The sequence below is a fragment of the Bombus huntii genome, chromosome 11, assembly GCF_024542735.1.
Source record: "Bombus huntii isolate Logan2020A chromosome 11, iyBomHunt1.1, whole genome shotgun sequence".
Classification (NCBI taxonomy): Eukaryota; Metazoa; Arthropoda; class Insecta; order Hymenoptera; family Apidae; genus Bombus; species Bombus huntii.
The window spans coordinates 7,870,124-7,881,788 of NC_066248.1; the positions used below are offsets into that span (position 1 = coordinate 7,870,124).

An 11,665-nucleotide genomic window follows, 5' to 3' on the forward strand; every position below is an offset into this window, starting at 1 on the left:
CAGTTAAGTTTGGTTCATTTTTATGTTTGTATATTGGCATTATATGTATATTTTGCAAAGACCTAGTATCAATCATGTCACATTTAATTATCTTATTCATTTTTCAAATGGAATGTATTTTCGTAAAATGACCCTCATTACTGCAACAGGAAATCAACACGTGCCTGATCCTAGATTATAAGTTGTAGAGGGCATTTAAATGATGAAGCGATCTATTAATCTTTTGAAAATAATGTGGATTGTAATGTGGATTAATACTGTTGCGGTGCATAATAATAGAAAATATTCTGTTAAAATCTAGTATTTAGTTGTATATTTGTAAGCATTTTGCTCGTAAGTTTATTTATATAATACTAGGTGCAAGATGCAATTGTTGATCAATTATTGTGTTTTAAGCATTAACAATTGAAAGTAATTTTCTGATAATTTATTATTTTACTTTATTGCAAAAACAGCTCTTATATACTTTTTTCTTTTCGTTTTATAATTAAATTTTTATGTTAATTGCTTAATTGCAAATTCGTAGAGATTTACTATATCATTTAGCAGTTTCACTTGTAGGTAATATTAAATTAGTTTTAGACACAAGACGTTCATTTCATACAGTATTCGTAAAAGTTATAACTGAGCCTTCCTCACTAAAGAAATAACATTGTTCATTAATGGAAGTACTAATGTATTAAAAGTGCGCTTGTAATTACACTTTTGAAACGTGACATCTTCAAATCAAAACTAATTATACTCCCTATCTTCTTAGTAAGGGACAAAAGAATGTTCTCAAAATAAGATGTTGATTAATTCTCATATTTAAGAAAAGAGAGCAAGTAGAAAAAAGGGAAAGGATTATGAAATGGTGCCAAATTTTATACTAAACAAAACCTCTTGCAGTGCACCCATTTCTTTTAAAAATGACTAAGATTTTTTCTGTACAACTGCTTTTAACAATAACTTATTAAGTATGATAGTTCTAATATTTATTATCTAAGATTATGTATATTCGTAAAAACTCATAATTACAACGATTATTTTTCTTGTTTTTAGAACGATATAAGAACCTAAGAAATATCGTCTCGCATCTAGAAAATTCTATTATCAAATTTGAAAGAAATGTTGATTCATCCTAATTTATAAACAGAATTCATTAATATATGATGGCAGATGAAATTTTCTACAATTTTCTACATTCTACTGTGCGATGAGGCGATATTCGTTCAATATTTATAAAGTTATCTATCCTCAACTATTAATCGATAGATACGTCGAAAGAAATCTGTAATACTTTTTATTACTGTTAGAACAAAGAAAATTTGGTAATGTAATATTTCACATTATAGAAAGTACTATGTCGGTTTCTTTATAATTATAGTCTCTTTATATTTTGAAACTATATTGTGAATCTAATCTAGATTATGTACACATCCCATTACAGAATTATTAATATTGAAATAAAATATCTAATTTAATACAGAATAACATATATAAATATACATATACATAATATTCTTTTACTGTTGCAAAATCATACTACTTAAATTTCTTTTTTAAGAATAAATTCTACAGCTTGGACAAAAGAACTGCATACTTTTGTAGGTGGTGGTGTAATTGTATTTTCATCTCCATCTCGATACTTTCCAGTTTGTACCAAAAGTCCTCTGATACCGATAGCTTGTGCACCAGCTACGTCATCTTTAACGTCCTGAAAAGAATTAAAAAATAAAAAACTGAAAATTAAAACAGTAATTAAACATTATGTAAAATAGTTTTACATCGCCAATCATAATCGCTTCTTCTGGAGGTATATCTTCCAAAGCAGCTTTGAAGAATTCTGCAGCTGGTTTTCCGATAATTTCTGCCTTGATATCAGCGGAATATTCTAAACCAGCGATAAATGCGCCTGGTCCCAGAGCTAAACCATCTGACCTTTTATAATACCGCCCTTTATGAATGGCTATGAGCGATGCGCCATCTAATAGTAATCTGAAATTATAAACAATTTGTTCCCAATAACAAACAAAAATAAAAGTTTTGTACATGAATTTTCATCGTGTAAAATAGTCAAGGTATACCTGAATGCTTTGGTCAATTTTTCATAATTGAACTTATCTGGAGCCAATCCTATTACTACAGCATCTTTTTTATCGTCATTTCTTATTAAATCATCGAAATCTTCATTAGCAGCAGGATCAATAAATAACATTGGATTTAATTTCCGCGAAATAATCAATTTCCTCGCTGCAGCTAAAGAACTGAAAATTTCTTCCTTCTTAATATCAAAACCGAGTTTTGTCAATCGACCATATAAACAATTGCCGGATTCTTTCGTTGTATTTGTGACGAATTTAAGCGGTATACCTGCGTTTCGAAGTCTATATTGAAAGCAATAAAATAATTTATTTAACATTTAAACAAAAATTATGAAATAAAAGACCGAAAATTACAAAGTATAATTTTCATTAAATTGTACTTTATTTGTTAAAATATTATTTGGTATTAATAGTAAAGTCAATGTATTCAATTTAAAAGACGACAGTAGGTAAAATCGATGCAACATAAGACGTAAGGTACGCCATAATATTTACTAATAATCATGAATAATTGTCATAAATTCAATAAAAAACCACCTGTTTAGAGCTTCCACGGCACCTGGAATTGCTGAATTATCGATATGCAGTGTTCCACTGAGATCTATTAGTATCATTTTTATTTGTTTCGCCATATTTTATAAAATTTCAATGACTTATCCGACGTTTACTCACAGCTACAAGTATAATACACATAAACATATATATACATGTTAAAGCACGTTCATTCGTCTTTATGATAACGACTTAAAGTTTGGCATCACACGTGGTCAGCTATGGCGCTCTCCATGAGACAGGAAGATGTAAAACAAGTACCATGGTTTTCTCTGTAAGTATTAGAATTACTGAGGAGTTTTATATCCTAAGATATTTGATTAAAGATTACATTTACATTCTACAGCGCAGAATGGCACCAAGTGCACAAGCAAATATATTCCAATGATATCAATGAACAGACTGAAGGTTATGAAATGCTACTTGCATGGCAAGCAAGGTAATCAAATATCAAACGTTTAATAAAATATTATGGTATAAGTGGTATTAATTAATAGTATTTTAGGATACCAAAATTGCCAATAGGCATTGATTGTACTCTTTCAATTATGCAAGTGTGTGTTAGAGACCGTGAATGGACTCCTAAAATTAACAATGGCGAGTTGCCAATTACCTATGAAAATGACTTATGTCTGATGTATTCAACTACAATAATGAGAATTTTAAATCATATATCTAACATAGGACACATGAAACAAACATCCTTATTTCAAATAGCAAAGCATCTTAATATTCCAGAGTGGATAGTGAATTTAAGACATGATACTGCTCATGGTTATGAAGTTCCATCCATTGGTGTATTGAGAATAGCTGTAAATATATTACTAGCATGGTTACATGTATGTATATTTCTATATCAACTATAATATTAAAGGAAAAAGATGTTTCTTACATGATATATTTAAAGGAAGAATATTGGGCAGCTGAAGCTAAAAGAATGGAAGAATGTTTGATTAGCGAAGAATCTATGAAAGAAGTCCAAAAGACTGAAGAAGTACAGGATTTTGATGATTTAATTGAACTCTGGACTTCTGTAAGTTTGTATATTCATGTTGGCTATCATCTAGTATCAAATGTTCCAGACCCTCAATTGAAGTATGTATAACCTTTAATTATTTTGATTACAATAATACAGAATTTATATCAATAAATTGATTTTATTGGTAGGGAAACATTACAAGATCTGCGTTCATATGCTATCTCTTTATTACAAAAAAATAGTGAAAATATGGAAAATAATAAAGATAACTACATAGAGGCTGCCAGTGATGATATAAAAAATGATAAAAAGTACACATTAGAAACTGCAAGAATTGTTCTTTTATCTGAAATATCTAGATATCTTAGTAAAAAGTCTATACCGGATAAAAAGGATATAGTTTGTAATACATTGCTCAGTTCAGAAGTATTTTTACCAAGCAAAAACATGTTATCAATTTTTACTCAAAGTGAGAGTATTGAAAATAAATTGGAGAAAGATGTTTTGCCATTAGACATGTTAAAGTTTTGGAAAGATATAATATTTCTATTGTGTGAAAAAGATCTAATGGAAGTGTTAATTATAAAATTACTCGAATTAATAAAAAATGAAGAAGTAAATAAAGAAAGGAAATTGTTAGCTTCTTTATGGATAAGTTCTATATCATATAGTTTTTTGAAATTAGATAGCGCGCATGACATATCTCGAGTTTTAGAATATCAGTTAGAAAAGATACAAAAAAATTTACCACCAAAAGTTTTTGAACTTAAAGTCAAAGAAGAGACAGATCGTACTTATCCACACTTGAAATGCGTATTATGGTTTAATTTATCAGATACAGTACTGCCATGCTTAACTGATATGAAATTTATTTCAAAGCTTATATTAAACATAAATGAATTTTCGCTTAAATTCATTGTACCTATCTTAGAATTAATACATCCAAAAATAGATAATGAAAGCAAACAGTTACTGTTGAATTTAATGAATGTTTATGCAATGGTACCACTTGATAAGAATGATACAAATTTTCCTGAATATGAACAAATTTTTACTCTAAATGATCTTAAAGATAGTGAATGTTTACTAGACATAAATAAAGAACAAAATAAGGTGGTAGATAAAATACCTCGATTTTTAGCTGGTCAAGAAATTCGAAATAATTGGAACTTTGCAGTTGGTAAGTATATGAAGTTAAGTATCTACTTTCATTTTCCAAAACGTTAACAAAATAACTCCAAAATTTCTTTCAGCGACCTATAATTGGGCAGAATGTCCAATTGGTTTGCTTCCATGGCAAAATGATACACTGAAATTTATAAACCCACCCAATATCGTAGTACAGAAATATGATGTTTCAGTTTTAGAATCTGAAATTGTTCCTGGAAATATAGATAGGAAAAACTTAAGAATGCAAGGTCAAATTAATTGGAATAATGTTTTGAGACAAAAGAAACGTGTAAAACGAAAACAGGAACGAAGAAATGCAGATATTATAATGAATAAAGCACTGGAAACTGTTAAAAAACGAAAATAGTACATTGCAGTCTTGTATATTTCAAATATTTTATTCAATATTGGCATGTTCTCAAGGAAGAAATTCAACAATGTTGTTTTGTAAATTAATAAATAAATTACTCATTTCTATCAAAGTGATCAATATACAATTTTTTTATTATTTGTATAATTTCGATATCACAAACGTTGTATGTAATTTTAGGTATATGAAAAAGATCTTTGTACATTCTTAGAAGAATATCTACATTATTTTGTAACAGCTTGTTCATAAAATAATAATTTTACATTTCCTATACACATAGACATATATTATATAAATGTACAAAATTTTTAAATTAAACGAACTATATTAACATCACAGATGTATTGAACAAGAATGAACAAATATCTATGATATAGTAAATTTTTATAACATTACCGAATAATCATTTTAAATATAATTTAATGAGTCTAATTCTAGAGTTGTACATGAATATTGTAAAATTTTAGCAATACAAAAGTTTATTATATATGTATGTTTGTTTCTTTGGTAACTATTTTATTAATATATATTTTTTCATCATACTTTTTTTCATTCATTTTTTCTTCATACTTTTGAGGTATGCAAAATGTCTTGAAATTAATCGTACATGTGAAACGGGTAATGACAGTAATGTCACATCAAAATATAGATCGGATGTGTATTCGTTCGGTACGCGTGCACTCGAGCACAGTGATGGATATTCTCGGTGTATTATGGGGTCAGGGGAGCGTTTCCCATTCCATATCGATGAGAGAATATGTGCACTGTAGGCGGAGTCAAGACATTCCCCTTGCCTCACGGTACTCCTATATCGCCACGGACTATACAAGTGCAAACGTACCTAATAAATATTCAATCTTAACTTTTGGAACACAATTTTTTATGAAATTATTGCCTATTATATCTGTTACGTATTTGCATAAAAGCATTTTACTGTTTCCTGTTTTAAAGAAGTCGATACGAATATTTATTAAGTACACGTATACCAAAGTATCATTTCTAACATTTAAGGGGTACCATGAGGGAAGGGGAATAGAATTGACTCCGCCTACGGCAATACAGTTCATGGATGAAGCCTCTTGCACAAGACTGTCCTCTTGTACGCGTTGATAATATAAAAAAAATATCAACATATTTTCACGGAACGGAATCATATTTACTAACATATACATTTTGTGTATAATGTGATGTCAACTGAAATTTCACATAACGATACAAAAATGAAATGGAGAAAGATCTCTACAAACTACTGAACAATCCAAACAGTACTGACGCACAGTATACGTTCCCCGTTCCCCCTTTTTTTAGGTAAGAAGCATTCCCCTTACTTCATGGTGTCTCTTGGGCTCGGGTGTCCACGACCTTTACTTGAGTGCACGTGTACCCAACAGCGTGCATACTTTTGCGACTTCTTTTATATTTTTTATGCAGAAACAAACATTTTGAATTCTCTCGTTAGTTCCCCGATACTTTACTTAAATAATAACAACGATCAATATAGTTCCTTCTTTTCCCATTCTTTTTTTTTTTCAATTAAAAAGCAAAAGTTTTCTTATCAGTAGTATTAGTTTTTCTGAGTACATCTGCAAGATGTTTAGTTGATTCCAAACCAAATGCGTCTAATGACACTCGAGACATTACTGCTATTCTGAAATTACACAGAAGAAAAAAAGGTATAATAACATAATATATGTTAAAAATTTGAATTGGTAAAAAGATTATAATATTTAGTACCTTCCACCAGATACAGCATATAAAAATTTCCAATAAGAAGACCTCAAGAGTTGTGGCTCAAGGATTGCTGCATGGAAGAGTATTGCTGTACAAAAGCAGTATAAAAAGATTACAAACCACTTTATTTCAGGTACTACATTTTTTTCCACAAGATCATTCCATGACAACTAAATGAAAAAGGCAAGTATAAATTTTAATATATAGTAAAAATACTAAATTGTAAAATCAGGAAAATATTTACAAAAATACCTGCAATGCTTTCCACATAAAATATAGAGCTACTGTATTATTACTATAAAACATAAATGTTAAACCACCAATAAATCCAGCAGGAATTGCGTGGTAAGGAGAATCTTTTTCTAAGAATCTTCTCAACAAACAGGATACTAGCTAAAATAGTTTTGAAAATTGTTATGAAGATGCACATAAAACTAGAATGACTATTTATAATAAAAATATAATAATACCCTATAAAGACCTGCAAAACCACCTAAAAATATAGGCAAATTTAGATTGTTCTTTTTGAAAATCATTGATTTTATCAAAGGTGGTTTCGTAAGTAATTTCTTCATGCCAAAGAACAAGTTAATCACTAATTGAGCACTTAGAGCATAACTAAATACTTCCATGCCACCCTATAAATGAAAATGGCAATCAGTACTATATATTTCACAATGTTTATTTAATCTTTTATATTTATTCATTATATACAAATGGATGTATATACCTTTAGTATATAATGAGCACAACTAAAAGGATGTGGGCAGGAACTATGTTTTCCTTGAAGTTTTAATCTTTCTATAATTTTCCTATATATTTTAAGGGATTTCATAAATATATTAAGATTTTTTTTATGAGATTTTTTATTTACACCATGCTTTTCTATTGAACTTCCACTAGCACTACCTTCATCAGCAGAGCATATTTGTGTATCACAATGCAAATTGTTCTTTTCTACAAGGTAACCACACTCCTCATATTTTCCAACAAGAATTCTAATAAAAATTTCTTAGTTAAGTAAAAATTGTTTGCAATTGTCACAAGTAAAAGTACTTAATAAATAAGTACCTAAATATTCTATACATGGAAGGTTCTTTATTTGGTCTAGAACGATAAAAATAAAGTAATAATGTTATGCTTGTAGCAAAAATATAAGTTCCACCTTGAGGGATAGGAGTATAATGACCTCTTGCTATGCCCATTCTAAATAATGTTTCTGTTGCCTAGTAAAGGATTTTGTAATTAATTATATATAAAAATTATGTTTAAAAATTATGATTTTTATAGATTTGTATAAATCTTTATAAAAACATAATATTATCTTGACAAGATGAAACATAGAATTAATTCACTCACAAGATTAGCTACATATAAACTTAATAAAGGGCGTCTTGATGGTCTCTCAATAACAATAGCTGTTAGACTAGATAAGAAGGATGGAAGAAATGATACAGTCAGAAAATTGAAGTTTCCAAGTATTCGTCTGAAATGTATAGTTTTTAAATAAGTACAATATGTGCTACATAATTAAGAAGCATTGTTAAATTAAATTAATGCCATAATTATAGTAGTAATTTAAAAAGTAACAAATTATATAAAATCAATTAGACAAATTTTACTTGCAATTTATTCATTTTTAAAACTTAACAAAGTCTCTTTCTTATATGACATTCTTCCTCAGCATGTACAAAGTTCGTTTTTATGTATATAATATGAATTATAAATTAAAAATTAATTTATTCAAACCTTAAAATGCAAATAAATGCGGAATACGAGAAACCGCTCCATGAGAGGAAAGCTGTTGATTGTAAAAGACCCAATATCGTTTTTTTAATATCTTCTTTAGATGGTATCTTTCCTTTCATTAAAAGTGCAGCCTAAAAATATATCGATCAAGGTAGAGATTGAATGTCGATGATTCTCATAATTTTGTTCGTTCAATTAGAATAATTAATATACAAATATTAGTTACAAAGGATCTTTTTAAATGCAAAGAGAAAATTGCGTAGTGTAGAAAATTGACAATCATTTATCAGTTGACGAAGCAAATATGTTAATAAGTCTTATAAGAGGCAGAGTGAAATTCTATTTATTACTCTTTATCATGGATTACGAATTGCTCTGTTACAGTAAGCGTACGCACGTGTTTTTTAAAATAACACTTACCGTTATTTTTCACAAAAAAAGTAACGATAGAACTGTCTTATATCTAGATAAAGGGTAATCAGTATATCAAAGATAAGGAACAAACAATTTAGGAAAAATGAAAAAAAAGAATAGATAAACATACTATATAAACGGTAGCATATAACTTTAGACATTGTGGGATAGCATCTATGCCAAGACCGGCTGCTGCAGCCACGCAGGAATTAGTCCAATGATGCGAGTATTCCTTACACTGTACGTCGATGAATTTGCTCAGTTGTGCTGGCATTTTTTGATAACTAACAATTTCGCACTAAGTCCAATTACTGGTTAAAAAACGAAGATTTGAACAAGGAACGTCGCATAAAGGAAAGCTATAGATGACACTTCTTCTGTCACACAGTACAACAACAGCTATTTTGATATCGTCAAACAGTTTGATGAATTCATTCTTTTGGGTTTTATACGATATGATAATTACGCAACGTGAAAAGAAGTTGATCAAATTACGAATTGGCGAAGGAGATCTATTTATCCGTTAAAGATATTTAATGATGATTAGATAAATGTGTTTTCGAGCGTAGAGACAGAGTACTACTCGTGTCTTGTAGATCAAAGAGAAACGCTCACTGAAATACTCAATGCGCGCGGACTCGTTGACCGCTCGTCAGCTACTGAGCCAGTGGACTGCAATGGTGTAAAATGTAAAGTCGAAACTCGCTCTGCGATCGACTTTAAATGGTTATACCTGTCACTGTGAGTCAACTAATTATTTACTGAATTATAAATGTTAATTGAAAAAAATTACTTATGACTTTTTATTGATCAGTTACATAACCGTTAATGCAAGAATTTCGTATAAAAAGATCATTATAGCTATGTGAGGTAAATACATTATCGAGTGATATTAGGACTTTAAAAAATTTACATAATAAAAATTTATTTAATATGAGGAATTTAAAAGATAATCGTAATATTACTTTTTAAGATTCATACTTTGAAAATAAACTATGTTACTGCATAATGTACGATGACTTTCTAAACTACAGTTTCGGATCATAATTATCATAAACCTACGTAGAATGGTACAAGGCCACGATGCAAAGAAATAATTTTGTGGAAAAATTAGTAGGCATAACTTTTACAATTTCTTACAGAAAATATTACAACTTTGTTAAAACACAAGATACATTTCAATATGACATATCTATCGATATATGCAGATTTTATCGTCTAAAATCTTGAAAATTTTGGCATTTTTTTGTTTAAAATGTAGAACTATAAGATTAGGGTTATAAGAACTATTCTGCTCGACAATTTTTAAACAATTGATGAAAAACAAAAAGAATATCGAACTAGAAATTTAATTGTTATGAAACGATTTACTTTAAACTAGAATAAGTACAATGTGGTATTGTTAACTGTCTGCCAGTTGCAATTTTTAGGCAATTATTAAGGAAGAGTTTGTATCAAAAATTTTTCCTTTACATGAAATGAATAGAGAGACAGCGAGAGAATAATATTCGGCGGCTAAGAATCTAAAGTCGATAATTTATAAAAATTATTGAATGTCAAAATTTGGTATAAAGAAAATGGAAGAAATATATGCCAGTTTCTTTCACGGAGAAATATAAAAAATAATTGTGGGGATAGTGGTGGTTAGTGGGTAAGGCAGAATTCCAGACATCGAGGTAGTATTGCATTTAAAGTTTACTAAAGAAAGTTCCCCTTTCGATTCGAATGTTTTATACCTACTTATAAGATTGTCCTGTCGGTTACTAATGATTAACGTCAAATTTCGATAAATAATAGATAATTTCATACAAAAATACAAACATAACCACAAAATGTTACAGTGCAAAATAAACATAAGATTGTTGATCAAGTTTCAGACAATTACAAGTGACCCACAGAGTATTAAACTTTACTAATCACTTGTACACTACTGTTTAGGCAAGAAAATGTGTTCTAAACACATATATTTGTCTATTTTATATAACAAATCGATTTTGCGTTATGACATGACTATTCACGCATGATCGCGAAATTGCATTCGTGTTGCCACTGACATCTATGTGCCATCAGTGGAATGTCTGCTTAGAGGATTTTCTAACTTGTAAATCGCAGTTGTACAATACATGTAAGTACATATTTGCTTCGTCAATATTTATAACACTTAAGGAATCCAAAAGATAGCTCGTCGTCAATTAATTAGGTTTTGTTAGACTCATTAAAAATGATAATTCGCGATAACTCAATTTGATAAATCGCGTTTATATACATGTAGCTACATATATTATTATTATCAATTATTATACATGTATGTATATGCATTTTAATGTCATTGTTACATTATTTGAAAATAAATCTCAATACAAAATTTATACGGAAATTGACGCCAGTAAGATTCATTAGGAGAGAAATTTCATTAATCCAGAGATTTTTTAGCAAATTTTGACGTGAGGATGGCGCCATACCTAACTGTAGATAATTCGAGGTTCTATCCATTTGAGTTGGAAAGACACTGTCAGATAAGGGGTGACACAATTATATTTGGATTCTGATTGGCCACGACCGAATAGGTAGTTTTCCGTGTCTGATGAACAATAATTGTTAGTCGCATTTCAGTTT

At 29.3% G+C, this 11,665-nt stretch overlaps 3 protein-coding genes across 10 annotated transcripts; 1 reads left to right on the forward strand and 2 right to left on the reverse strand.

The window, feature by feature from the left end:
• Positions 1-1,440: 1,440 nt before the first annotated feature.
• Positions 1,441-2,770, reverse strand: LOC126871384 (haloacid dehalogenase-like hydrolase domain-containing protein 2). Its single transcript, XM_050630135.1, has 4 exons — positions 2,622-2,770; positions 2,067-2,366; positions 1,767-1,977; positions 1,441-1,696 (listed from the first exon to the last, which is right to left on the reverse strand). The coding sequence occupies exons 1-4, from the start codon at positions 2,714-2,716 to the stop codon at positions 1,529-1,531; spliced, it is 774 nt and encodes a 257-aa protein (XP_050486092.1). The 5' UTR covers positions 2,717-2,770; the 3' UTR covers positions 1,441-1,528.
• On the forward strand, positions 2,762-5,642 carry LOC126871351 (uncharacterized). Of its 3 annotated transcripts, XR_007691623.1 has the most exons (7): positions 2,762-2,910; positions 2,983-3,075; positions 3,142-3,475; positions 3,544-3,731; positions 3,804-4,795; positions 4,869-5,232; positions 5,336-5,642. XR_007691623.1 is itself a non-coding variant. In XM_050630054.1 (6 exons), exons 2-6 carry the CDS (start codon positions 3,064-3,066, stop codon positions 5,150-5,152), a joined length of 1,818 nt encoding a protein of 605 aa, XP_050486011.1. In that variant the 5' UTR covers positions 2,762-2,910; positions 2,983-3,063; the 3' UTR covers positions 5,153-5,642. The 3 variants fall into 3 exon arrangements, 2 of the variants coding, with proteins under 2 accessions (XP_050486011.1, XP_050486010.1); XM_050630054.1 differs by having other exon boundaries at positions 3,134-3,475; positions 4,869-5,642; XM_050630053.1 differs by having other exon boundaries at positions 4,869-5,642.
• LOC126871362 (transmembrane protein 135-like) lies at positions 5,336-11,656 on the reverse strand. 6 transcript variants are annotated; one of them, XM_050630085.1, is made up of 10 exons: positions 9,180-9,328; positions 9,056-9,098; positions 8,636-8,766; positions 8,246-8,372; positions 7,958-8,112; positions 7,617-7,884; positions 7,357-7,524; positions 7,139-7,279; positions 6,890-7,056; positions 5,336-6,803 (listed from the first exon to the last, which is right to left on the reverse strand). In XM_050630085.1, the coding sequence occupies exons 3-10, from the start codon at positions 8,752-8,754 to the stop codon at positions 6,689-6,691; spliced, it is 1,260 nt and encodes a 419-aa protein (XP_050486042.1). In that variant the 5' UTR covers positions 8,755-8,766; positions 9,056-9,098; positions 9,180-9,328; the 3' UTR covers positions 5,336-6,688. The 6 variants fall into 6 exon arrangements, with proteins under 6 accessions (XP_050486042.1, XP_050486043.1, XP_050486044.1 ...); XM_050630086.1 differs by lacking the exons at positions 9,056-9,098; positions 9,180-9,328 and adding an exon at positions 11,512-11,656; XM_050630087.1 differs by lacking the exons at positions 9,056-9,098; positions 9,180-9,328 and adding an exon at positions 10,790-10,934.
• Between the last annotated feature and the right edge of the window lie 9 nt (positions 11,657-11,665).